The sequence below is a fragment of the Penicillium atrosanguineum genome, assembly GCF_028827265.1.
Source record: "Penicillium atrosanguineum strain IBT 20685 chromosome Unknown utg000007l_segment0_segment0, whole genome shotgun sequence".
NCBI lineage: Eukaryota > Fungi > Ascomycota > Eurotiomycetes > Eurotiales > Aspergillaceae > Penicillium > Penicillium atrosanguineum.
In genome coordinates, this window is record NW_026623139.1 from 2,628,996 (window position 1) to 2,651,048 (window position 22,053).

The following is a 22,053-nucleotide window of genomic DNA, read 5'->3' on the forward strand; positions in this document are numbered from 1 at the left end:
TTCAGACTGACCCTGACCTTGACTCTGTCGTGCATGGCTTGGTCCTTGCTACTTTTATACGATTGACGGACCACCCTTATCTTCATATATTCAGATCCGCAAGAACCCCTCGTTCTCCGATTCAACCTTTCTTCGATCTTTCGTAGGCACTTTGCCTTACCGATAAGCTGTCTGAACTGCCGAACGATCCTTTGGAGATGTCGTCCAATGCAGGACAGAACCAGGCTCCCTCCAAAGCGGTAAATATTTCGAATACCTCGGCCGCGTCTACATTCCACTCCACACCTCCAACCGACAGCGGCTCTCAACGACGCGCTGGAGGCACTGGAAGCTTTGGTTCCGGTTCATCTTCGAGGAATACACCCACGCCAAGAAATATCCAGGGTCGCAAGAACCAACACAAGAATCAGAGGAAAGCCCGACTACTGGATGATGACGAGTACAACGAATCGGTTGGTGTTCCAGCACTCGCTTTCAAATGTTGATTGCCCGCTGACTCTTTAATCTCTCCTGCTCAGGCCGTCATGAGATCAACAAATAGCCGTAAAGGACAGACGTCCATTACTCACTTGATGAACTTTTCTCTCCCGCCTCGTCCACAGTACCAACCACCACCCCGCAACACGCGCCGCTATCAGTCATGGGGAGCAGGATCCGGATACCATGCAGTGGACAAGGCACGTTATGTGCACGCAAACTATCGGTTCATCGTGTCGCCGGATCGCAATTACCATGCACAGGCAGCCAACGCGGATGTCCACTTGGACTGGGATTCAGTTCTTCAAGTACTTGTATCGGCTCAGACCCAAGCAGCTAGCTGTCCGATTTGTCTCTCTACGCCTGTCGCTCCACGAATGGCCCGTTGCGGTCACATATTTTGTCTACCCTGTCTCATTCGATATATGCATGCATCATCTGATGACGATACCCCCATCCCCGAGAAAAGAGCTCGATGGAAGAAGTGCCCAATCTGCTGGGACTCGATTTATACATCCGAAACTCGCCCTGTCCGGTGGTTCCGAGGCCAGGAAGGTGACCTTCCCGTTGAGGGTGGAGATGTTGTGCTGAGATTGGTTAAGCGGGAACCCGGTAGTACGCTCGCCTTGCCTCGCGATGGTGCCGAGGCCCCCGATGCTGGACAGGACATACCATGGTTTCATGTCGCAGAAGTCGCGGACTACGCTCGGATCATGAAGGGCGGCGAGGACTACATGACTTCTCAATATGAGACCGAAATTGAGGACCTACGCCAGCAGGCCGTTGAGGATGAGCTATTGTTTGGCGATGAGAACACCTGGACTCGCAAGGCAATTGGTGCTATCAACGCGGCGAAGGAAAAGCTCAACGGCATTGGTAATCCGCCCAACGTTTCACGGCAACCCAAGACTGCTAAAGAGCCACCTGTGGAATCTATTGCCCCCGCAGTTGACATGAAGGAGCCCGTAATTCCATCCACGAGTGATTCCTCGGCCGAATCCGTGCTTGAGTCGACCACGGATGCACCACAGCCCGTACAGGAATCTTCATCAACCCCAGCCACGTCAGACGAAGCGGAGCATCTCTCAGAGCCCTTGGAAAGAACCAGCATATCCTCTGAACCAAATCCCAAACCTAAGAATAGGGGCGGGGGCAAAGAGCCACAAGTTTCCCAGCCGTCCGACCAGCCCTATTTCTTCTACCAGGCTCTACCTCAATTCTACCTGTCGTCTCTTGATATCCGAATTCTCAAGGCGGCATTCAACGAATACGCTGATTTCCCAGCGACTATTCTGCCGCGCGTGGAGCACATCTCTACTGGTCACATGGTGGATGATGATCTCCGCAAGCGAGTGAAATATCTGGGCCACCTTCCTTACGGCTGTGAGGTCAACTTTCTTGAATGCGATTGGAGGGATGTGGTCGTTCCAGAAGTTCTTAACCGTTTCCGCTCTGAGACTGATCGAAGGCGAAAGCGCAATCGTGAGAAAGAAGCTCGCGAAGAGAAGGACCGCATTCGCGCTGAAAAGGAAGAAGACGATAAACGATGGGCTGCTGCACGGCGCAAGCGGCCCAGTATTGGTAGTGCCAGTGAAGCACCATTCTCTGCACAAGACTTCCAACCATTGGCTAGTGGCCTCGACCCCGCCTTATTTGATACCGGTGCTTCTTCAGCTTCTCCTCCTCGTGCATCCTCTCAATTTGGAGCATTGGCTTCCCCATCCAACAGTCCCCCAGGCTCACGTACAGTCTGGGGAACCACAGCTGTGGAATCACTTTCTCCCAGACTTGAAGTTCAAAGTGGAACCCCCAACGATGGATGGTTGCACGGCTGGGAGGACGAACTGCTAGCACATCAGGAGTCCGTCATCATGGCCCAGACTGCCACTGAAGCTCAATCCGCCGGCCCATCAACGTCTACGCCCACGGGCGGGGCGAAGAAAAAGAAGAAAAGCAAGATTACGTTGATGTCAACGAATAGCCATCGAGGCGCATAGCCATTGCTCAGGCAGCCAGGCTCGTTGATCATACGGCGAACATGTATGCCTATTATTCCCCGTGCCATTGCATCGTACATTTGACTTGACTTGAATGTTCGGGTTCTTCATCTCTGCTGGGTCCACATTCCAATCCCAACATTTTGATTTAAGCGCGCACATCTGAATGAAAATAAACTACAATAGAGATTTGTCTCAATAAGAGCATATTCTATAGAATTTACGCTTGTACCTGACCGTCAGAATTCTAAAGTCAAATGGAAGTAAGCTTGGTCGCGATTAGGACTCGTGCAGGAAACGACACGCTTGGCGCAGGATCGACGCTGCAGTGTTACGGAAAAAAAAAATACCAGGAAAAAAGAAAAAAGAAATAGACCACAGGCTGGCGAGGATATATTGATTGAGAACCAAGGAAGCCACGAGTCATTCTTGAGTCTTGAAATTAGACTAGACAACTAATAGATCCACCCTACAAGCAAAAGGAAGTTGACAGCGAGGACTGTGGGGAGAAACCGAGCGGAAAACGCGCGAGCCGGGTGTAATCTACGTAACATGCAGGTAACAAATAGTTGAAATGGCTCTCGAGGTCGGTAATTTTGCCGTACCCGCGCATAATCCAGTGGGCGGAAACCAGGTACGGGAAATGTAAACATGTCCTTATTTTTCTCTAGTCTCCTCCCTTTCCACTCCTTCCCTCTCTTCCTCCACCACATCCCAATTCCCAATTCCCAATCGGATCCCGGTCCTCGGTCCTTCCGATTAGGCCATGACTCTCACGCGCTCCCAAACGGGGAAAACCCCTAAGTAGGTGATTCCCGTTCGGATCTGTCCTGCGATCCACCCTCCCGCTATATCATGACCCCCTGCGATTCCGCTCTCTGCTCAGAACACTTCAACTAATTTGTTGTCTTTTCGCGCATCGCAGGAAAATGGATCGCCCTGGTTATATCGAGACTCCCGGCCGTCGTTCGAACCGTAAGAGCTTGGCTTTCGATATGAGCGAGAACGATGCCTCCGATTCGCCTGCCCCCAGGTCCAAGTCGTCCACTCGTCGTCGCACGTCGGGTAAGGTCAAGGATGAGGAAGAGGAGGAGAATCCTGTGACCCCTACGCCCTCAACCAATGGCAAGGCGGCGACTCGTAAGAAGGCGAAGTCCAAGTCGCGCATTGTCGATGGCTGGGAGGAGGGACTCGATCCCAAGATCGATTACAGTGGACACTACGAGTTCGGTGGCTCTATGGGTGTGCTGTCTATGATGATCGGCTTCCCAATGCTCATGTACTACATGTGGATTGGCGCGACTTATTATGAAGGCAAATTCCCGACTCGTGAGGAGGGGCAGAGCTTCGCGGAGTTCTTCACTCACATGGGTCAATTGGTTTACACTGGTGCGTTCCCTTCGCTGAAGGCTTGGACTATTTACTGGGTCTTCTTCCTCTTTGAGGGTGCGTGCTACGTGCTTTTGCCCGGTGTCTCTGTCTCGGGGCGTCCCCTCCCGCACTTGGGTGGCAAACAGCTTCCTTACTACTGCTCAGCTGTGTGGTCGTTTTACACTAGCATTGTGCTAGTGTTGGCTTTGCACTTCACTGGTCTCTTCAAGCTTTACACTCTCATTGATGAGTTTGGTCCTCTTCTTAGCGTTGCCATTCTGTCGGGCTTCTTGGTTTCTTTCGTGGCCTACTTCTCGACTTTGGCTCGTGGTGCCGAGCACCGTATGACCGGATCTCCCATTTATGATTTCTTCATGGGTGCTGAACTTAACCCGCGCATGTTTGGCATTTTGGACTTTAAGATGTTCTTCGAGGTCCGCCTCCCCTGGTTCATTCTGCTGTTCCTTTCTATGGGTGCTGCCGCTCGTCAGTGGGAGGTTTACGGATACGTGTCCGGCGAGGTCATGTTCCTCGTCATGGCGCACTTCCTGTATGCCAACGCCTGCTCCAAGGGCGAGGAGTGCATTGTGTCTACCTGGTAAGTCTGCCTTGAGAACGGAGCAGAGGTCTCAAACTCACATTATCTAGGGATATGTACTACGAGAAGTGGGGCTTCATGCTCATCTTCTGGAACTTGGCTGGTGTGCCTCTGAGCTACTGCCACTGTACCATCTACCTGGCCAACCACGACCCCAGCGAATACCACTATAACCGCTTCTTCCTTGCTTTCCTCTACGTTGCATATCTGTTTGTCTACTGGGTTTGGGACACCACCAATAGCCAGAAGAACCGTTTCCGCCAGCAGGAGCGTGGCACCATGGTCACTCGTAACACCTTCCCCCAGCTGCCGTGGCAGACCGTGAAGAACCCCAAGACTCTCACTTCCGCCGAGGGCTCCAAGATTCTCGTTGACGGGTGGTGTAAGTTCATTCCAAACAGAGTCCTCGTGATATGGATACTAATGTTTGGCTACAGACGGCAAGGCTCGCAAGATCCACTATACCTGCGATCTCTACTTTGCCTTGAACTGGGGCCTGATCACCGGCTTCTCCAGCCCCTTCCCCTGGTTCTACCCGCTCTTCTTCGCCTGCATGATCTCCCACCGTGCCCTGCGTGATATCCAGCGGTGTCGCGTCAAGTACGGCGAGACTTGGCTCGAGTACGAGCGCCAGGTGCCCTACCTTTTCATTCCCGTGAGTCTTGCCCGTCGCAATTTAATAAATTCATACTAACATTTGCATCAGTACGTCTTCTAATGGCCGCATATTCAACCCCTTCTACCCCGTTTTTAATATCTGTACAGGGGCTCTGAGGTCATCTGGTTTCTGACAGCCCATCAAAAAATTGCCAGGATCACTCTTGGGATATTCACTTCGCCACGACTTGAGATACTTCTTCATAATTCTTGCCTTTGTGCTGTTGCTTTGCTTTGAGCCTTTTTTTGGCCTTTTCTGTTCCATGTATATTATTCACCGGATCCCACGGGTTAACCTTTCTTTCCAAATTTCAATCAATCCAAATACACTCCATCAAACAGAATATCTTCTCTCAAATTGTACTCTAAACTCTGAATAAGGTGCTGCGTCCCACTTTGTCAGAGCACATGACCGCCCCGGCCCCGCGTCCTTATCGATAAACTGCTTCGCGAGCCCGCTACGTCAATTATTCAGGCTTCGTAGCTTTCGATAACCATTCTTCCTAGCGTGAGATCTGAGGATAATTTGCACCATGCTCGTCCAAGAAACCACCCACGATGTGCCCACCACAGCTGACGGCCAGGGGTCGATGCGTATGTACATCCCCGCCAACCCACCCACCATCCGAGCTCCCCTCGATCCCAATGGCGATGTGCCCAGCACTAACAAGCATCAGGCATTTATGTTTTCCACCCCTCAATCCCAGGCTACCCAAAGGCCCGCTTTCCCGGCGTGGTCATTTTCAGCGAGATCTACCAAGGTGGGAGCTCCCCACGGACGTTATAGAACAGACCACACTTAACACCTTCACCTTCAGTGACCGGTCCCGTCGCACGCTTCGCCCGCCAAATCGCAGGCCAAGGCTACATCTGCGCTGCCCCATCTAGCTACCACGAATTTACAGGCCCCGAGCCTTTGAAGTACGATGCCGAGGACACGGATAATGGCAACAAGTGGAAGATCACCAAGGTATCTTTCCTCCAGGATTTATATATACCCTTGCCCAATCGATACCATTCCCCAGAGCATCATACCCTCTTACGCAATCCCTTGCACAATCTATGCTGACTGGTCGCAAAGAAACTCCCCGCCTACGACGAAGACGCCAGCCTCTGCGTCGACTACCTCCTTTCCCTGGACACCTGCAATGGCCGCGTCGGCGCAACGGGCATGTGTCTCGGTGGGCATCTTGCGTACCGCTGCGCACTCGATAGTCGCGTGAAGGCGGCAGTGTGCTACTTCGCGACGGACATTCACAGCAAGACGCTGGCGCAGGGCAAAAATGATGATAGTCTGCAGCGGGCGGGGGATATCAAGGGCGAGTTGTTGATGGTATGTTCATGGTTATGTTTCCTTCCCTTTGCCTTTCCCATGCTTTATCCTCATGCGCTACCATGAGTGCTCGGGCTTCAATATAGGCACTGACCATGCTAGATCTTCGGCAAAAACGATAACCACGTCCCGCCCGAAGGCCGCGATTTGATTCGCAAGACGTTGCATGAGAAAGGGGTTTTATTCGGGTTCTACGAGGTTGCTTGGGCTCAGCGTAAGTCTTGTTCTTTTTTCCCCGCCCCCTTCCTTTCGGATTGCCTTTGGGATTACTTTTCGGGATAAAGGATTACAGTTTGAATATCCCAAGCACCCGGCTCCTAGACTTCTGGTCATCCCTGGTTGATAGCGAACGGAGCTGATGTAGTCCAGATGCTTTTATCCGTGATGAGCTCAGCAAGGGCCGCTACGATCCGGCGATTACCAAGGTGTGCTTTGAGATGATGATGGAGTTGTTCGGGCGCACGTTGAAGCTCGATCTGGGCGAGCCTGATGGGAAGAAGTTGGTTGTTGAGGATGTCTGCTAGAGGCGTTCCTTACTGCGATCGCCTGGGAGCTGGAGCTGGAGCTCTCGGAGATCTGGGCACAGACGTGAAAAGAGGAACAGACTTCGATAGTGAGGCTGGTTGGAAAGATGACTGGAGGGTCAAGGGATCAAGGGCCGAGTTGAGGTTTTCTATGGGTAACCTAGTCGACGGGGGGATTCATGGAGCAAGGGCGGGGGTGGCTGGCCGGTGTCCGATGTGATGATTGCCCCCTTTGGGGGCCGATCAATTGTGGTCCACTATTGTATTCCACAACTATCTTGATATAGAGCTAGTCACCTAGTCACCTAGTTACCGAGTTACCTAGTTACCACACACTACGAGTTGGGGAGTACGCCATCGGGAGTCTGTGCCTTGGCTGCAGACTCCTCACGTTGCTGCACATCATCCCCGATATTCATGCTAAGAATAGCGGCCCAGAACCACGGACAGGGCCGTTGCCACAGTTCCATGGACGAGAAGGTTCCCAGGTCCCAGGACCCAGGCACAATTACAATTACAATAATCGGAATCCAAAATCCAGAAAGAAAATAGACCCAGTTGACCCAATTTCGGTGCTCAATTTACGCCGCCTGATTCGAGCACTAGCGTCGGCCATTCCCTGTTCAAGCCCACTCCGCGTAGCCTCTCTTTCACTCTTTCCACTTCACCTCGTCTATCGCTGAAACCACGGGATCCTTCCCTTCACTCCCTCGCTCCTCGCTCCCTTCGCTCTCTACTGTCGCGATCCTTCAAATCGCGGGTCAGGGGACTCTTCTAGGCCCCCCGGTCCCCAGTTTCCAGCCTCACCAAGACACCCGGTCATCGCGACCGTCATCGCACCGCCATGGGTTCAACGCAATTCGGCAATTTCCACGTGAGTTTACGGCACACCCTGGATTCCTGGAATCGATTCGCCGCATTCCAGGAATCGGTGCTCCGAGCCCATCGCTAACCTCCTCTTTCGGGTATCACAGAACTTCTGTCGCGACTCGACACTGCCCGTCTGCAATGTACGTGGACGAGTCTCCAATTCCCCTCCGGTCGCAATCTCGATCCCGAGCTCGAAACTAACTGTCTGGACAGCTTTTCACGGATAATCAGCCCCCGAACCTGCATTTCGGCGGATGTCCGCTCTACGGCATTGAACTCAGCGGTGATCGCTACCTCGCAAATCTTGGTAATTACCCCGATCGCCGCGCGTGGTGATTGGTCTCAGTGCTGACTCTAGTCTTCGGGAACAGGCTCCATTTTACTGGCTTTCATCGCGATCCTCGTTTCGGCGGTTTTGATATGGAGGTCGGACAGGAAGCATGCCGCCGTCGGGCGCCGGTACGCTTTTCCCCTCCCGTTGGGGTCGGACGTTGGAGTTTGTTCATGATCAAGACTGACATTTGGGATCTAGGGAGATGCAATTGTTCCTGCTTGGGTTCATTGTGATTGAGATTTGTGAGATTTTCACAGTGGGTGGCATTCCACTTCATGATTCGGTTCGAAAGGTGAGATTTGGTTTCTGGTCGTGCTTTTGCAAGGGATTGGATGTCTAATACGTGAGATCAGGGTTTCTCAGCTATTCATTTGGCGTCGATTACTGCGACCTGCTGGATCCTGCTTATGAATGCACTTGTGGGCTTCCAGTTGCTTGATGATGGTACTCCTGCGTCACTCGGTCTGGTCTGTGGCTCTGCGGTCGTGCTCTTTATTGGTACTGGCTACATTGCTCTCGACACAGCATTCGATTGGACAGGTCACTTTGAGTCAAGCCACATGGGCCAGAACAGGAACATCGGACTCTACGTCTTGTACCAGCTCTTCCCGCTGGTCTGCCTATTCCTGTTCTACGTCCTGGAGGCGGTCCTGGTGTTGCGCGTGTTGGGCGAGTTCCGACCAATGTGTATGTGTGAATATCCCGCTTGAAGAAGCCATCTGCTAATACATTCGTAACAGTCTATCTCACCGGCGCAACCCTGCTCTTTGCCATTGGCCAGATCTTCCAATACGTGATCAGCGTCCACCTGTGCGAAGCCTCGGGCTCCAAGATCAACGGAACCCTGTTCGAGACGCTATTCACACTCCTTGCCGTCACCGGCATCTGGACTTTCTGGAGTAGTATCACAGAAGATGACTGGCCTCTGCCCACCAGCGGCGGCTACAACTAATTTCCCTCATCTTACGCTTTCCATGTGTCTAGGTCTTCTTAACTGCTCTGTCTTCTATCTATTTACATACACATATCTGTTCTCCTGTTCTTTGGGCGTTTAGTTCTTTCAATGTTTCGCGGGTGATGAGCCCTACGATGAGCTAAGCGTTTTACGTTTGTGATACCACAGTCTTCTGGATCATGTTTCACACGATTTACTGCTTTTCCTTTCTTTTCTTCGTTTTTTTTCTCTGCCTTCGAGTCTGGATTATCTGGGTCATGCCAGGATCTCACTGCAGTTGTGATCTGTAAATGGAGGTCACCTTGTCGTTGGCTTTTTGTGTGCTTTTATTGTCAGATACCTCTCCCTCTTGTACTTAGGTTATAACCGTGTCCGATAATCAATCCATATATCTTCAGTCTTTCCTCCATGTCAGGTACTTTAAATGACTCTGGCTGGCCTCTTCCCTGTAATCCATCTACCTTGAATCTAGAGTCCACTCCGAGACACAAGCCAAACCCTCGCTGTGACCCAGTGCCACCCGGCACCGGGATGGCTCCCCCGTTCTTCACGTATCCGCCCATGGGTATGACATGTATCCCCACAGTCACTCATGCAGGCACAATCTTCACCAAAGCTACATCTGATATCAACCTGCCTCAAAATACGAATAAATACTCTGTTAGCCCAGCCACCCGAGCCCTGCACGGACTCTTCCCTTCCTCCACCCTGATCATAATTCAAAGACCGTTGAATGTACATCCAGAATGCACGTCAAGACCATCCTCTTCCTAGCCTGGAGCTTGACATCCAGTGTCATAGCTTCAGATAACCCACAGGAACCGAGATGCAACCTATCTCGTAGGCCCTCATTGTCATCTACTTTATCACCTCTATCATACACCAGTCTCTCAAAATCCAAAACTGAATCTAACCATAAACTAGAACTCGAGAAAAACCACCTCGCTGTCGAACAAATGCCCCCAGCCTGCAACCTCCCGGCCTGCCTCGGCCTCACAGGCACAATCACCTGCATAGTCTCGGCAGTAACCAGCGGCGACGCAGCTGCATTACAACGATGTATCAGTAGCGGATTGATCGAGGTAACCCCCGCCTTGCTTGACCCCTTCTCGGGTCTCTTTAGAGCTAGCGCTAGCTTTGTAACCTTTGCTGAAGTTTTTCAGATATGCTCATGTGCTGCTTGTATTCCACCCATCATGAATATCCTACTTTCTCTCGGTGTCTGTGTGACGCCGCCGAATAATACGACTGAGGGTACTGGGGGTGCTTGTCCTGGGTTTGTGGCGACTCCGACAACGCCGGAAACTGGGAAGGGTACGTTGGATGGTGCGCCGAAAATGTCGAATCCGTAGTTGGGTGTGGGGGAATTTTATTTTTTTTGGAAGGGTGACTCGTTGTGTGCTACTTTCAGAATTTCCTCTACTTTTATCCGAGATAGTTACGTCTTTTCTGGAGTACTGCGTGTTTTTTTCTGCTCAGCGTCTAGGGATATTGCAGAAAAGGAAGTCCATTTCCTATGCTGTATCTTCAGGGCGTGCATTGCACTTCAATATCAGAACATCAAAAATCAAGTTCCGGAATCATGAAAGTAGTGGTTTATGAGATTTAAGGATGTAGAGGGACATGTTTAAAGAGGTAACTCGGGAGAAACTGAGCAGTTTTATTTTACTGGTCAAGTCTAGGTAATACCCCGCCGCCAGCTGGCAGCCAACGTTTTGCACACTTAACGCATACACTCCATTTGCACGATCATCGGCGACGTAATAGGCCTTGATGTTTTAGATCTTCTCCTTTATTCATCATTCCAACTGCTCTCCTCTAGTATCTGGGAGGACGCTCAGCAGCCTTGTCAACACGAAGTCTCCTGCCCTCGAACCTGGACGCTGTTAAAAAAAAATAGCTCTGCTAGATACCTGGAAGGTGACTTACTCCTGGTCGTTCATGGCGTTCAGGGCAGCGGTGGCCTCGTCATCGGAAGAGAAAGTAACGAAGCCGAAGCCGCGGGAGCGACCGGTGTCACGGTCCTTCAGGACAATCTGGATAACGTGAGCTAACATTCCAGAAAAAAAAAAAAAAAGGACAGAGTGACGGGTAGTCAACTTACGGCATCGGTAACCTGACCGAACTGCTCGAAACCCTGGCGCAGGCTCTCATCAGTAGTGGCCCAGGCCAAACCGCTAAGGACAGCATTAGCAAGGACATAAATGTAGGATTATCGGTTTCTCGAACCCAACGAAAAGCTTCGACATTTTAGTAGAAGAAAAGGGGGGGGGGAGGGTGATAGAGGTGGTTGTAAAATGGGGAAATATGTGGTGGATGATTGATCTTTTCAGAAAAGATTAAGGAGAGGAGGGGTACTCTAAAGCGGTGACAGAGAAAATTGAGAACCCTGGGGCAGATTTGTTTTACTGGTCAGCCGCGGGCACCTGGGCGGTGCAAAAAATACCCCGCGGCGAACACTCTGTGATTGGCACGCTTCGAGGCGGGACACATTGCGAAATTAATCCCCTTACACAATGCCAGCTAGTAGCGCCGCAATACCTCAAAACAAGGGCTAGGGTTCTAGAAATAGCAATCAAACCAGAGCGCTCTGTACGGTAAGAGCCTGGGTGTTGGACCTTCCGGTTCAGCCAAGGCTCCACTTTTTCAGCCCAAGTCTGTCGTGGGTGGATTTACGGATCTTCACAGTGATCAGATCTTGCCAGAGTGTTCGGATGTTAGCTCTACTTATTAAACCTCTAAGTCTATCTCACAGATCCATAGATCACCGACTTTGTGGACGGCGCCTCGCCGTCAGCCTCATAGGCCACTGAATCAGGATATGTAGCTGGGCTGTAGATGCTGATATATCACACAGGACAAGGGTTAGCAAAATATATTTGAAAGAGAATATGAAGACGAATCAAAATTTGCGGACGTACATGATAAGTTTGACGTAGAGACTCTAAATTGGTGACTCTAACATCGATCAGTTAAGCCGTTGTATTTCTTAGTCGAGTCTGAGCATTGCACCGCGGCAGTCAGCAGACATTTCATGTACGGGGACCAACGCATGCAACTCTGGCGTAATGGTAGATTGCGATGGCTGCTCAGGTCACAATATATAATAGTAGACAATAGCTCATGTGAACAAGCACGATGGATCCCAGGCTTATCCGCTACACTTCTACCACCAGCATGAATATAGAACCAGGGCCTAAATGAATGAGCAGCTTGTTCAATACATTGGTATGCTTTTGATACCATTTGACAGAAGTCTGCCGTAGATACGAAGCAACTGGCATCAGTTTGAATATAGTATTCGGAGCATAGCCATGGCTTCCCTCTTCTTCAATGCAAGTTGAGTCCGCGGTCGAGTTGGGTGTCTCCGGATTGTCGCAAGAATATCCTGACGATCAACTCATGCGCTTAGAGTATGGTATTATAAACTGTCCTCTATTCAATGGCACTAACTTGCACATGGAGTGATATGTCATGCCCTGCGCACAAACGTGACTATGACGTTGAATCAGACTGTGTAGTGAAACGTGCATGCTTATCTCGTTCACAAAATAAAAGGGTTTACAGAATACTAGAGTCGAATCAAGGAGACCATATGAGTATCTCTACGGAGGCGGCTATTATTGGCTGGCACGGGATAGTACCAAGAGATTTTGAGATGATATATTGTAACCTTGGAGAGGAATTCACAGATATCTAAGACCTTTGGCAAATTTTCTAGGAACCCGTTGAGAAGAACCGAGAGAACACAGCCCTTTGGATCTCGCTTTAGGCCCCGTAGATTATCTCCTTGATCGGGCTGTACGCAATGCTCACCTTGGGCACTGACCGATGGAGTAGGACTTCTGATCGAGAGGTAGTCCAAATGTGAAGATTGTAAACGTCAGGAATTATGCAGTTTATGTACAGTTGGTGAAATATAGTTTCCTTTCCGAGGATTAAGTGATGTCTTCCAACTCCATTGTCAAGATCTTCTGTCAAATTGACTTGCAGCCCTTGTACCAATGTGAAAGGTAGGTTCACACCCAAAATGACAAATTTGATGATCCGGGCTCATGGGAACCTGGCAAAGTTAAAAGCAAAGAAGAGAGCACACCAGATCCAATAAATGAACGCCTTTTCAGTTTATCTATAACCGCACTTTCACATCCACGCAGGGCAGCGTCCACTCGCGTCGCCCTAGCAGATTCCGCAACCATTCCAGGCCCACGCCCGTCCACTCAGCGGGTTTTGTTTCCACACCGAACCGCTGCTGAGCGCCTTCAAGGGCAGCGCCAGCCAATGCCTTGGCAGTCGAGTTGAAAGTATCGAAAACGAAACCCGTCAAGCTGTCACCCGGTAGTGGCGCAGCGGTTGTGGCGTTTCCGGACATGATGCCATACTCGGTTGGCTCAGAGGTGTATCGCGGCGCAAACCAGTTGCTGCGTAGATCGAAGACGCACCTGTCTGACCAGTGGCAGGATGAGACGAAGAGGATGAGGAGGAGCGCTGAGCAGTAGATGCAGGGTCGGTGGATTATGTAGGTGAGGGCGACGAAGGAGATGATAAAGAGGGGCGAGGCGTTCGTAGGAATGAATAGGAGAGGTAGCCAGCTGTAGTTGTATTAGTCCATGTCAGTCTGCTTCCTTTTTATCAAGGCGTAACGCCTGTTGGGCCTGATGGTAATGGTGGGTTCATCTTACCTCCGGAGACAGAACATGATGGATGAGGCCAGCCCGCGGACTTGGACTGGCAGTATATTGATTTGAAAGGCCTTGGATATTCCTATAATCAAATCAAAGGCACCAGAAACATGCTATTGACTAGACAGTTGAGAAGCACAGGTAGGAAGAAAGGAAGGTGACGAGCGGCGTAGGGCAATCACCGCCTTTGAGCCACCGCACCAGCCACTCTGCACTTCGCTTCTCCAATTTGACCTCATCCTTTCTTCTTTCACAACCTCTCTCCTCCCTTTCCACAACTTCATCTTACCTTTCACAAACCCTTCAATTTATTCGATCTCTACTTTCTGATATACTGGTCGTCGCTTTTTGATTTTCTTTTCTCGAAAGAGAGCTCCTGAGAGCTCGAAAAGCTTGGTTTTCGTGCGGAGGTCGCCTGTTCTCTACGGCGCACGGCAGAAATGTCTACCCCGAACGATCTCCAGACCCTCCTGGCCAGCATTAGGGGGCGTCCATCGCCCCCTAATGGCCCTGGTCAGGACTATTATCAGCAACGTCCCCAGCAGCAATACCAACAGCCTTACCAGCCGGGAATGTTCCCGCCTCATCCTCAGCAGCCATACGACGGACAGGGCTATCCCCATCCTCAGCCGCACGGCTACTATCACCCATCAGTCTCGTCGAACATGCAGAGTCCTGCCCCAGTGAATACCCCGCCTCACCATGGCTCCGATATTCTCAGCCCGAATGTGCCGACTCCTCGCAATGACTGGCCTCAGCAACCGCCACAGCAGCAGCAGCAGCAGCAGCAGCAGCCGCCGCAGCCCGTTGACCTGCTGAGTCTTCTGAGATTCAGCCAGGGTCAGGGTGCGGCTCCTCCGCAAGCTCCTGCCATGGCCCCCGAGCAGCCTCGCTCCCCTCCTACACAGGAGACGACCTCGCCCGACGGACGAAACACTTCCGCTTCGGACTTTGTCGCCTCATTGTTCGGCAAACATGCTGCTGCCCCTGCTTCTGCGCCTCCTGCCCCCGCCGAGGTGCTCCATGCTCAGCCGGAAGGCCCGAGTGAAAACACGCAGGATATGCTGCTCCGCCTGCTCAACCGATCCCAGCCCGGGGCCAATGTCGCCGACGCACCCGCGCTGGTTCCTACTACTTACACTGCTGCTCCCGAGTCGGCCAAGATCGAGCCCAAGGAGATCATTGAGATCGTAGAAGCTAGCCCTAAGGCGCCCGCGGAGCCAGAAGCCCTCGTATCCCCGGGCTCTAAGGACTCTATGTTCACATACGTCAATCCTTTCGATCAATTGGCTGCTATGTCTCCTCGCAAGCAGTCCCCACAGCCCCAATCGGATGACGAGGGTCCTGAAATTGAAGTGACGAAGAAGATCAACGTCACCGCGAATATTGAACCTGTTGTCGCTCCCGAAATGTCTCGGCCTAAGCGAATCCCGACGCCGCCCTTGGAAAAAGATCAGCAGAAAGCAGTCAACGAGGTCGTTAGTCGTCTTGTCGATCAGATTGGACGTTCTCTCAGCGGAGATGAAGCCAAGGCCCTGGGAATGGAGGGTGAAGCTCCCACCGTGAAGGAGGAGCCTACTGAATCGGCTATTGCGGGTATTGCCAATCAATTGCGCGAAAGTGTTGCCGAGGCCAAGGAGGAAGCTGGCTTGGAAACGCCTGCCGAGTCCGTCAAGCAGGTCAAAATTGACATTTCTTCTACCCCTGTTGGCCAGAGTGGGAATGAAAACACCGATGCTCTGGCTGACAGCTGGGAAAGCGCGGAAGATAGCGCCGAGAAGGAGGAGGAGCGTGTGGTCTCTGTCCACAACTTCCCTCTGCGGCCGTTCATCTCCATCGCCGTGAAGCCGCAATCTGGAAAGCTTGTGACCTTCCGCGACGATGATGTTATGGACATCGCCCGTCTTAAGAAGGAGTTCGACCAGCTTGACCGCTCTTTGACCGCTGCTACTTCTGAATATATTGTTTATGCCCTGGCAAAGACTGGCGGCATCAGGATTATTCGTCAAGACGACGGATCTGACCGACAGGTTTTCCGTTCCACTCGCGATCGCGTCTTTAACGTGGCTTTGTGCACTTCTGCCTCCACTACTGGCCAGTCCGAAGTGCAGGCCTTCCTTGGAATCGGTGTTAGCGGCACTGTTTACTGGGCTCTGATCTCCGGCCAGGACAAGGATCTCTTCGAGCAGGATGCTTTGGAGCGCGAGAGTCTCATCTTCCCACCTTTCCCTGCCTCCGACGAGAACACCTCCGGTGGCCAGCTGAAAACGCGGGCCAAGCGGAGCACTCGCCACGCCGACTTGTTTGCTATTGGCCGTGGAAAGAATATTTATGTCGTCTCTCCCTATGCGGCCATGCACCCCAACTATGGCGTGTCGGGAACCCAGCGCACGGTCAACACTGAGAAGTTCCTCAAGGAGCGTGCTCTGAAGATTTCTACTGGCAAAGCCGGAAAGGATTTTGCCTTCAGTGATGATGACACTGTCATTGCCTCTCTGGACAAGACGGGCCGCCTGCGATTCTGGGACATCAAGGATGTTCTTGAAAATCCCTCATTCGCTGATGGACCTGTTGCAAATGAAGTTCGAGTCCCATTGAACACATTCGTGACTGGCTCGCCCGCTGAGAAGTCCTGGCCCACTTCGGTGCTCTTCCTTGACAAGCTTCGTGCCTACTCAAAGTCTACGGCTCTTCGATACGTGTTGGTTGGACTCAAGCAGAACCATACCTTGCAGCTCTGGGATATTGGGCTGGGTAGGGCTGTGGAGGAAGTGAAGTTCCCCCACGAGAACGAGTCAGACGCGATATGCAGCGTCGCTTATCACCCGTCCTCTGGTATCGTTGTGGTTGGCCACCCCACACGTAACTCTATTTACTTCGTCCATCTATCTGCACCCAGATACAACCTGCCTGTGATGTCCCAGGCGGAGTTCATCAAGGCCTCCACCGAGAAGGACAGTAACTTGCCCAAGCCCGAGTCTACTGCCTGCTTGAGCGGCATTCGTGAGATCTCTCTGGGCACTAAGGGCCAGCTGCGAAGCCTGGAGCTTCTTCCCGCCACGAAGTCTGTTACTGATAAGCGTGGCGTCGAGGGAAACAGCCTGTTTGAGCTGTACGTGATGCACTCTCACGGCGTGACCTGCTTGAACATCAAGAAGGAGGACCTGGGATGGACCTCTGATAACAAGGTCATCCGTCCTATTGACGGACTGGAGGAAGGCACGATCGAGATCAATGACCTTCAGACTTTCCCGAGCTACGTCACGGACGATCCCTCAGTGAACGGGGACACTGCGTCCACCACTCCTTCCCGCGCAGCTACCGTGAAGGACACAGTGAAGAAGACCGACGCTATGGAATCTACTGCTGGCATCATTTCCTCTCGCAACGCGTCTCCCGCCAAGGTTGCCAAGAAGAAGACCGTAGAGGAGCAGATCGATTCCGCTACGCCTAGCGGTGCTGAGAAGCCTGAAAAGAAGAAGAAGAAGAAGGCTTCTGCCTCCGAGGCAACTATCAAGGCCAAGGAGCCCACCGCCGCGGTCGGTATCGAGCCTCTTCCCACCAAGGAGACCGATTCTCTTGCTACCTCGACTGCTGCCATGGCTGCGACTCGTGCTGCAGACGGCACGGTTCCCAATGGGCTTGTCTCGAGCCTGCCGGCTTCTGCTATCTCAAGTGAGATTCTGACTAAGCACATGGAGACTCTGCAAGGCACAGTCTCGGCTGAGTTCAACAAGTCCCTTGGTCAAGAGTTTGAAGGCCTCTACCGCCGCTTCGATGATGAGCGTCGCAGCTGGGATGCTGCTTCGTCTACCAAGCAGGACCAAGTCCTTCGCCTGGTCTCGAGCACATTGTCTGACAACGTCGAGAAGAACCTCACCCGTATTGTCTCCCAGAGCATCCAAACTGAAATTATCCCCGCTATCGGCCAGACCGCTGCCATCGCCGTTGCCAAACAGGTGAACAGCATCGTCACCCAGCAGCTTGGAAGTTTGTTCAAGGATGAGCTGCGCCAGGCCCTTCCCAAGGCGGTCAGCAATGCTCTGCAACAGCCGGCCGTTTTGAAGACCATCTCGGACTCTGTTGCACAGACCCTGGCTCCTCGCCTTGAGACCGAGGTCTCGAAGGCTGTGCAGGGTTCCATCGCTCCCTTGATTGAGACCCTGTCTCTCAGCACCAAGAAGATCGAGACCGACATGGAGAGACAGTTCCAGGCTCAAATCAGGTACTACGAGGCCCAGCGCCAGAGCGATAACGCTAAGCTTGAAGAAATGGCTTCCATGCTGCGTGGTCTGTCTACCACCGTGGCTTCGCTGGCCGCGAGCCAGACTCGCCCGAGCGAGCCGACCCACAACCACCGCTCCTCCATGGGACGCCCGACACCTGATGAAATTGTCAACGTTGCTCCCCGGGCAATGCCTCACCCTCAGCCTCATCCTCTGTCTCGCCCTCAATCCAGGCCCCAGAGTGGTCCGCCTCAGAACATTGCCGCCCAGCCGATTGCTCCTGGTTCCCTCGCCGACACAGCTGAAGCGACTGAGATTTCTCGGCTCCTCAATGCCGGTCGCTACGAGGATGCCACCATGAAGTGGATCCAGTCCAGCCAGCAGGCTGACCTCTTCGACCACGTCTTTGTCAACATTAGACCCGACTACCTGCCGCGTTTGTCCACCATGCTCATGCTTTCCGTGGGTGTAGCGGTCACCTCATCCCTGCAGACCAATGTCGCCCAGCGTCTGAACTGGATCAACGTGATCCTCAATAACCTGAACCTTGCCGTATGGTCCACTCACCTTACTAGTAACATTTACCGTCCCACTAACGTACTCCTAGGACCCCGAAATGCGCGACGTCACTCCCAAAATCATGCAGCGTCTCAGCGAGCGCCTCAACGGCCTATACATGGACGTTGTCAACCGCAACCCGCAAGACCCCCTTCTCCGCCTGATCATTCCCCTGACCCGTCGCGCCCACGGAATGAACGTCTAAATCCCTCTTATTTCCGCTTGCATTTCTTGCGATCTTATCATTACGTTCACATCGCCGTTTGTCCTTGACGAGTAACGATACCCTAAGCATGAGCATGAGCATGAACATGAGCATGACGTGAAGGTAAAAGCCGAAAACATGGATGGGATGCGAAATGTCTTTTATGGATTATTTTGATGCATGGTTGCTTTTTTGGCCTGGATTTCGGGATTTCATATTATTGTCTACGTGACATCCTGATCTATGACGGTATGATTTGTTTTGGGGGGCTTTCTCATAGGCTTTGGTATTAGTAATTACTGGCTCGGGTCTTTAGGTCTGGGTGAGTGCTTGAGTGCTGGGTTTGTGTGTATGGATAGTTTCACTCTCGGCGAGGGCCCTTTTCTCGTCTACGCCTTTTTGTTTTCAGCCGAGGCTGTCTTTAGTTTTGTTATCTTCGCTTTGGCGAGGGTATTTGTATGAACCTTGAATGCATGGCGTTTTGCTTTTGGGTTACGTCGATGTAGATACATGATGGATTGCTTGTAAGTGGTATAACTATTCATTTACTTGAATCGGGGTTTGTAGACTAAATGACGTCCTTTGTATTCACAAGATAAAATGTACGTCTATCAGCGTATGTACTGAGAGCTCACCACTTCTCATATGCAACATGCTTCTTCCAAATTCCTCCACTCATATACCACACTTATGTCATCATGCTTCACCCGCCTCAAATGCCACCGAAAATGAATACTGAAGAGATGAAAAGAATGACACGAAAATACTATATCCCCGTAGAAGGATATAGATGATGTTACCTCGGGGCGATTTTGGCGGTTCCACCAGCGTCTCTCCAAACAAGGCTGTTGGATCCCTCAAGGTATTAAATTGGAGTTGACTACCCCGGAGACAGGGCATGCTTGATTATCCAACAACCCCATCTTTTCAGACAGGACTGTCGGAACCCTGGCGGTCCCCATTGGCACTGGTACCAACAACATGGTCATGCGTAACCACGTTAACCGGTCTCTCCGGTTCATCAGTCTGGCCTACACCAGGCTGCTCCGAGGGGGAACGGGGACGAATCACAGAACGACCGATACGGAATAGAGGCGGGCGTGGGGACTCGCGCGTGCCGCGCTTGCGGGAGCGGTAGCTGGATGCTCCGTTGTCGGAGGGCATTGCGGTGCTGTGCGTGTGGCGGACGTTGTCGATGGGGACTGCTTCTGGTTCGTTGGCTGTGCTTGTGCTGATTGCGCTGGAGATGGTGCGCGGGAGATGATAGCCTGCCTTGCCGATCGGAACGGACATTCCGTGGACGACCTGAATAATGTTAGACGTGAAACCAGGTGGGAATGATTAGAGTTGGGGGTTCACTAACGATACTGCAGATGACTAGGAACCAGACGACGATGTTCACTGCGTCCATGACTTTTTGGGCGTCCTCGCGCACTTCCCCGTCGACTGTGATTTCTCGGAGGAATTCTCGGCTGATGGAAAGGTAGAAGATGGCGCCGACGCCGATGGGACCGAAAAAGCCTACAAATGCGGCCTGTTGCATGTGCTCGATTTGGTGGATATACTTGTGCATGGCGAATACGATTGGCATGCGGCGAACAAGCAGGATGAGGATGCCTAGGAAGATGAGTCGGTAGATGGGGATGGTGTCGTTGTTCAAGAAAGATGACCATGGACAGACTGCGCCGAACCACATAAAAACAGATAAGTTGAGGAGCATGTCGATGGTTGGTTGAAGCGAGTCGTCCATTGTCTCGAGACGGAACCAGTCACTGTATTCATTAGCTTCCGTGTCTCGCAATGTCAGGAATTGGCTCACTCTTGGGTAAACACATTGCCTGCAATGAAGCATGCAAGAAGGTCATCCGTGCCGATAAGACCACAAGTGCCCACGATGAACAACTATATTTGAGTTAGCCAAATATTCATGATGAATCTCAAGTAGGAACTCACTGCAAGAGCAATGGCAAAAACCAGGAAACTCTCCCGGTCAACATAGCGTTTCTCCTCCGCCCAGTGAAGCAGCTTACGCGACAGCCAACCGACCACAGCGCCGTAGGCAATGCTCAAAATGATAGTATACACCCAAGTCTCGACAAACCACATAGCCATTGCTTTGCCAGCACCGCCACTGTATCCCTCGCCACCCATTCCAGTGTACTTCAGAAGGTAGATACCAAAGAAGAGGAACGGGTATCCAAGGCCATCATTAGCACCAGACTCTGCAACGATAATCCGCTGCAGTGGGCGCGGGACATGTTTATCTGCAAACTTGCCCTTGACGATGGAGTTGGACAGCACAGGATCAGTCGGGGTCACGCAAGCAGCGACAATCAGAGCATGAAGGAACTTAAAGTTCGGAATCATAGCCCAGATAATCAAACTACTGCACATCCACATGGCAGCCATGCCGGGTCCTAGCAACAGCGAAAGACTCCGCCATTCGATCTGCAGATACCGCTTAGGAAGCTGAACTCCGGCCAGAACCAGCTGCACACCCAGAACCAGACGGGTGAAATGCAGGGTAATAGCCTCGAGATTCAACTCATCATGCAAAGCATAGTCCTCTGGCCTGATAAAGTTGGCTGCATGTGGAGAAAATGCGACTCCGGCCAACAGCGAAATCACTAAGTGGATCACGGTCAGCCTGCACGTTCTTTAAAGTAAGGAGATCGGAATCGAGATCACGTACATGCTTCGGAGAGATAGAACCGCTCCTTGCAGAGATAAGAGACTAATCCGAATAGAGAGATAAAGCCTCCGAGCGTCGCGCAGACAATGTTGAAGTTGATCAGCGCTAGCGTCGGCATCTCGGCGATTGCCTCGTGGCGGGGTGATGGGGTTGGTGCGTGACTCGGTCAAGTTGAACCAACACGCAGTCGATAGAGAGGTGAAGATCTTGGGAGATCAAAACGGTGAGAATATGATTTCAATTGTGTCAAAGCAAGTGAATGTTATCGAATCATAATAGTAAGGACCTGGGTGCAGTGCGAGGCGACCATGCGGGAAGATGGAAGAAACTGCCACAGAGGCGAAGCCACGGTTACTGTTGTATAGAGGACAGTAGAGTAATTAGGAATTTTCCAACTGTAGCACTTCAGCTGGAGAGATCTGTGGATTGTGAAGCACCAAAACGAGCAGAAACAGGAACAGGTTCTCCGATTGCGGGTGTTGACGAGGGGGAGGGTCGATCTTGGCAGTTTGCGGTGAGTCGTCGCGGGCTTGGCAGGTACTTATTCCCCGTATAGGGTTGATACAACATCTTA

At 51.8% G+C, this 22,053-nt stretch overlaps 8 protein-coding genes across 8 annotated transcripts; 5 read left to right on the forward strand and 3 right to left on the reverse strand.

Moving 5' to 3' along the window:
• Positions 1-197: 197 nt before the first annotated feature.
• On the forward strand, positions 198-2,474 carry N7443_009187 (RING-type E3 ubiquitin transferase MAG2; the record flags this gene model as incomplete). Its single annotated transcript, XM_056889243.1, has 2 exons — positions 198-452; positions 519-2,474. 2 exons carry the CDS (start codon positions 198-200, stop codon positions 2,472-2,474), a joined length of 2,211 nt encoding a protein of 736 aa, XP_056738545.1.
• A 766-nt stretch (positions 2,475-3,240) lies between these two features.
• erg4 (c-24(28) sterol reductase) lies at positions 3,241-5,217 on the forward strand (the record flags this gene model as incomplete). The annotated part of the gene is made up of 6 exons (XM_056889244.1): positions 3,241-3,278; positions 3,400-4,443; positions 4,494-4,725; positions 4,750-4,825; positions 4,881-5,098; positions 5,209-5,217. 6 exons carry the CDS (start codon positions 3,241-3,243, stop codon positions 5,215-5,217), a joined length of 1,617 nt encoding a protein of 538 aa, XP_056738546.1.
• Positions 5,218-5,633: 416 nt separating this feature from the next.
• N7443_009189 (dienelactone hydrolase family protein) lies at positions 5,634-6,957 on the forward strand (the record flags this gene model as incomplete). Its single annotated transcript, XM_056889245.1, has 6 exons — positions 5,634-5,694; positions 5,778-5,861; positions 5,919-6,070; positions 6,182-6,433; positions 6,536-6,647; positions 6,803-6,957. The coding sequence occupies 6 exons, from the start codon at positions 5,634-5,636 to the stop codon at positions 6,955-6,957; spliced, it is 816 nt and encodes a 271-aa protein (XP_056738547.1).
• An 844-nt stretch (positions 6,958-7,801) lies between these two features.
• On the forward strand, positions 7,802-9,113 carry N7443_009190 (chitin synthase export chaperone; the record flags this gene model as incomplete). Its single annotated transcript, XM_056889246.1, has 7 exons — positions 7,802-7,831; positions 7,932-7,967; positions 8,041-8,134; positions 8,199-8,286; positions 8,360-8,453; positions 8,515-8,848; positions 8,902-9,113. The coding sequence occupies 7 exons, from the start codon at positions 7,802-7,804 to the stop codon at positions 9,111-9,113; spliced, it is 888 nt and encodes a 295-aa protein (XP_056738548.1).
• Positions 9,114-10,934: 1,821 nt separating this feature from the next.
• On the reverse strand, positions 10,935-11,365 carry N7443_009191 (RNA recognition motif domain-containing protein; the record flags this gene model as incomplete). The annotated part of the gene is made up of 4 exons (XM_056889247.1): positions 10,935-10,992; positions 11,046-11,152; positions 11,221-11,293; positions 11,346-11,365. 4 exons carry the CDS (start codon positions 11,363-11,365, stop codon positions 10,935-10,937), a joined length of 258 nt encoding a protein of 85 aa, XP_056738549.1.
• Positions 11,366-13,245: 1,880 nt separating this feature from the next.
• Positions 13,246-13,815, reverse strand: N7443_009192 (uncharacterized protein; the record flags this gene model as incomplete). The annotated part of the gene is made up of 2 exons (XM_056889248.1): positions 13,246-13,708; positions 13,799-13,815. 2 exons carry the CDS (start codon positions 13,813-13,815, stop codon positions 13,246-13,248), a joined length of 480 nt encoding a protein of 159 aa, XP_056738550.1.
• A 423-nt stretch (positions 13,816-14,238) lies between these two features.
• N7443_009193 (uncharacterized protein) lies at positions 14,239-18,787 on the forward strand (the record flags this gene model as incomplete). Its single annotated transcript, XM_056889249.1, has 2 exons — positions 14,239-18,576; positions 18,632-18,787. The coding sequence occupies 2 exons, from the start codon at positions 14,239-14,241 to the stop codon at positions 18,785-18,787; spliced, it is 4,494 nt and encodes a 1,497-aa protein (XP_056738551.1).
• Positions 18,788-19,714: 927 nt separating this feature from the next.
• N7443_009194 (putative Na/H antiporter) lies at positions 19,715-21,597 on the reverse strand (the record flags this gene model as incomplete). The annotated part of the gene is made up of 5 exons (XM_056889250.1): positions 19,715-20,092; positions 20,151-20,559; positions 20,607-20,689; positions 20,741-21,414; positions 21,480-21,597. 5 exons carry the CDS (start codon positions 21,595-21,597, stop codon positions 19,715-19,717), a joined length of 1,662 nt encoding a protein of 553 aa, XP_056738552.1.
• Positions 21,598-22,053: the final 456 nt, after the last annotated feature.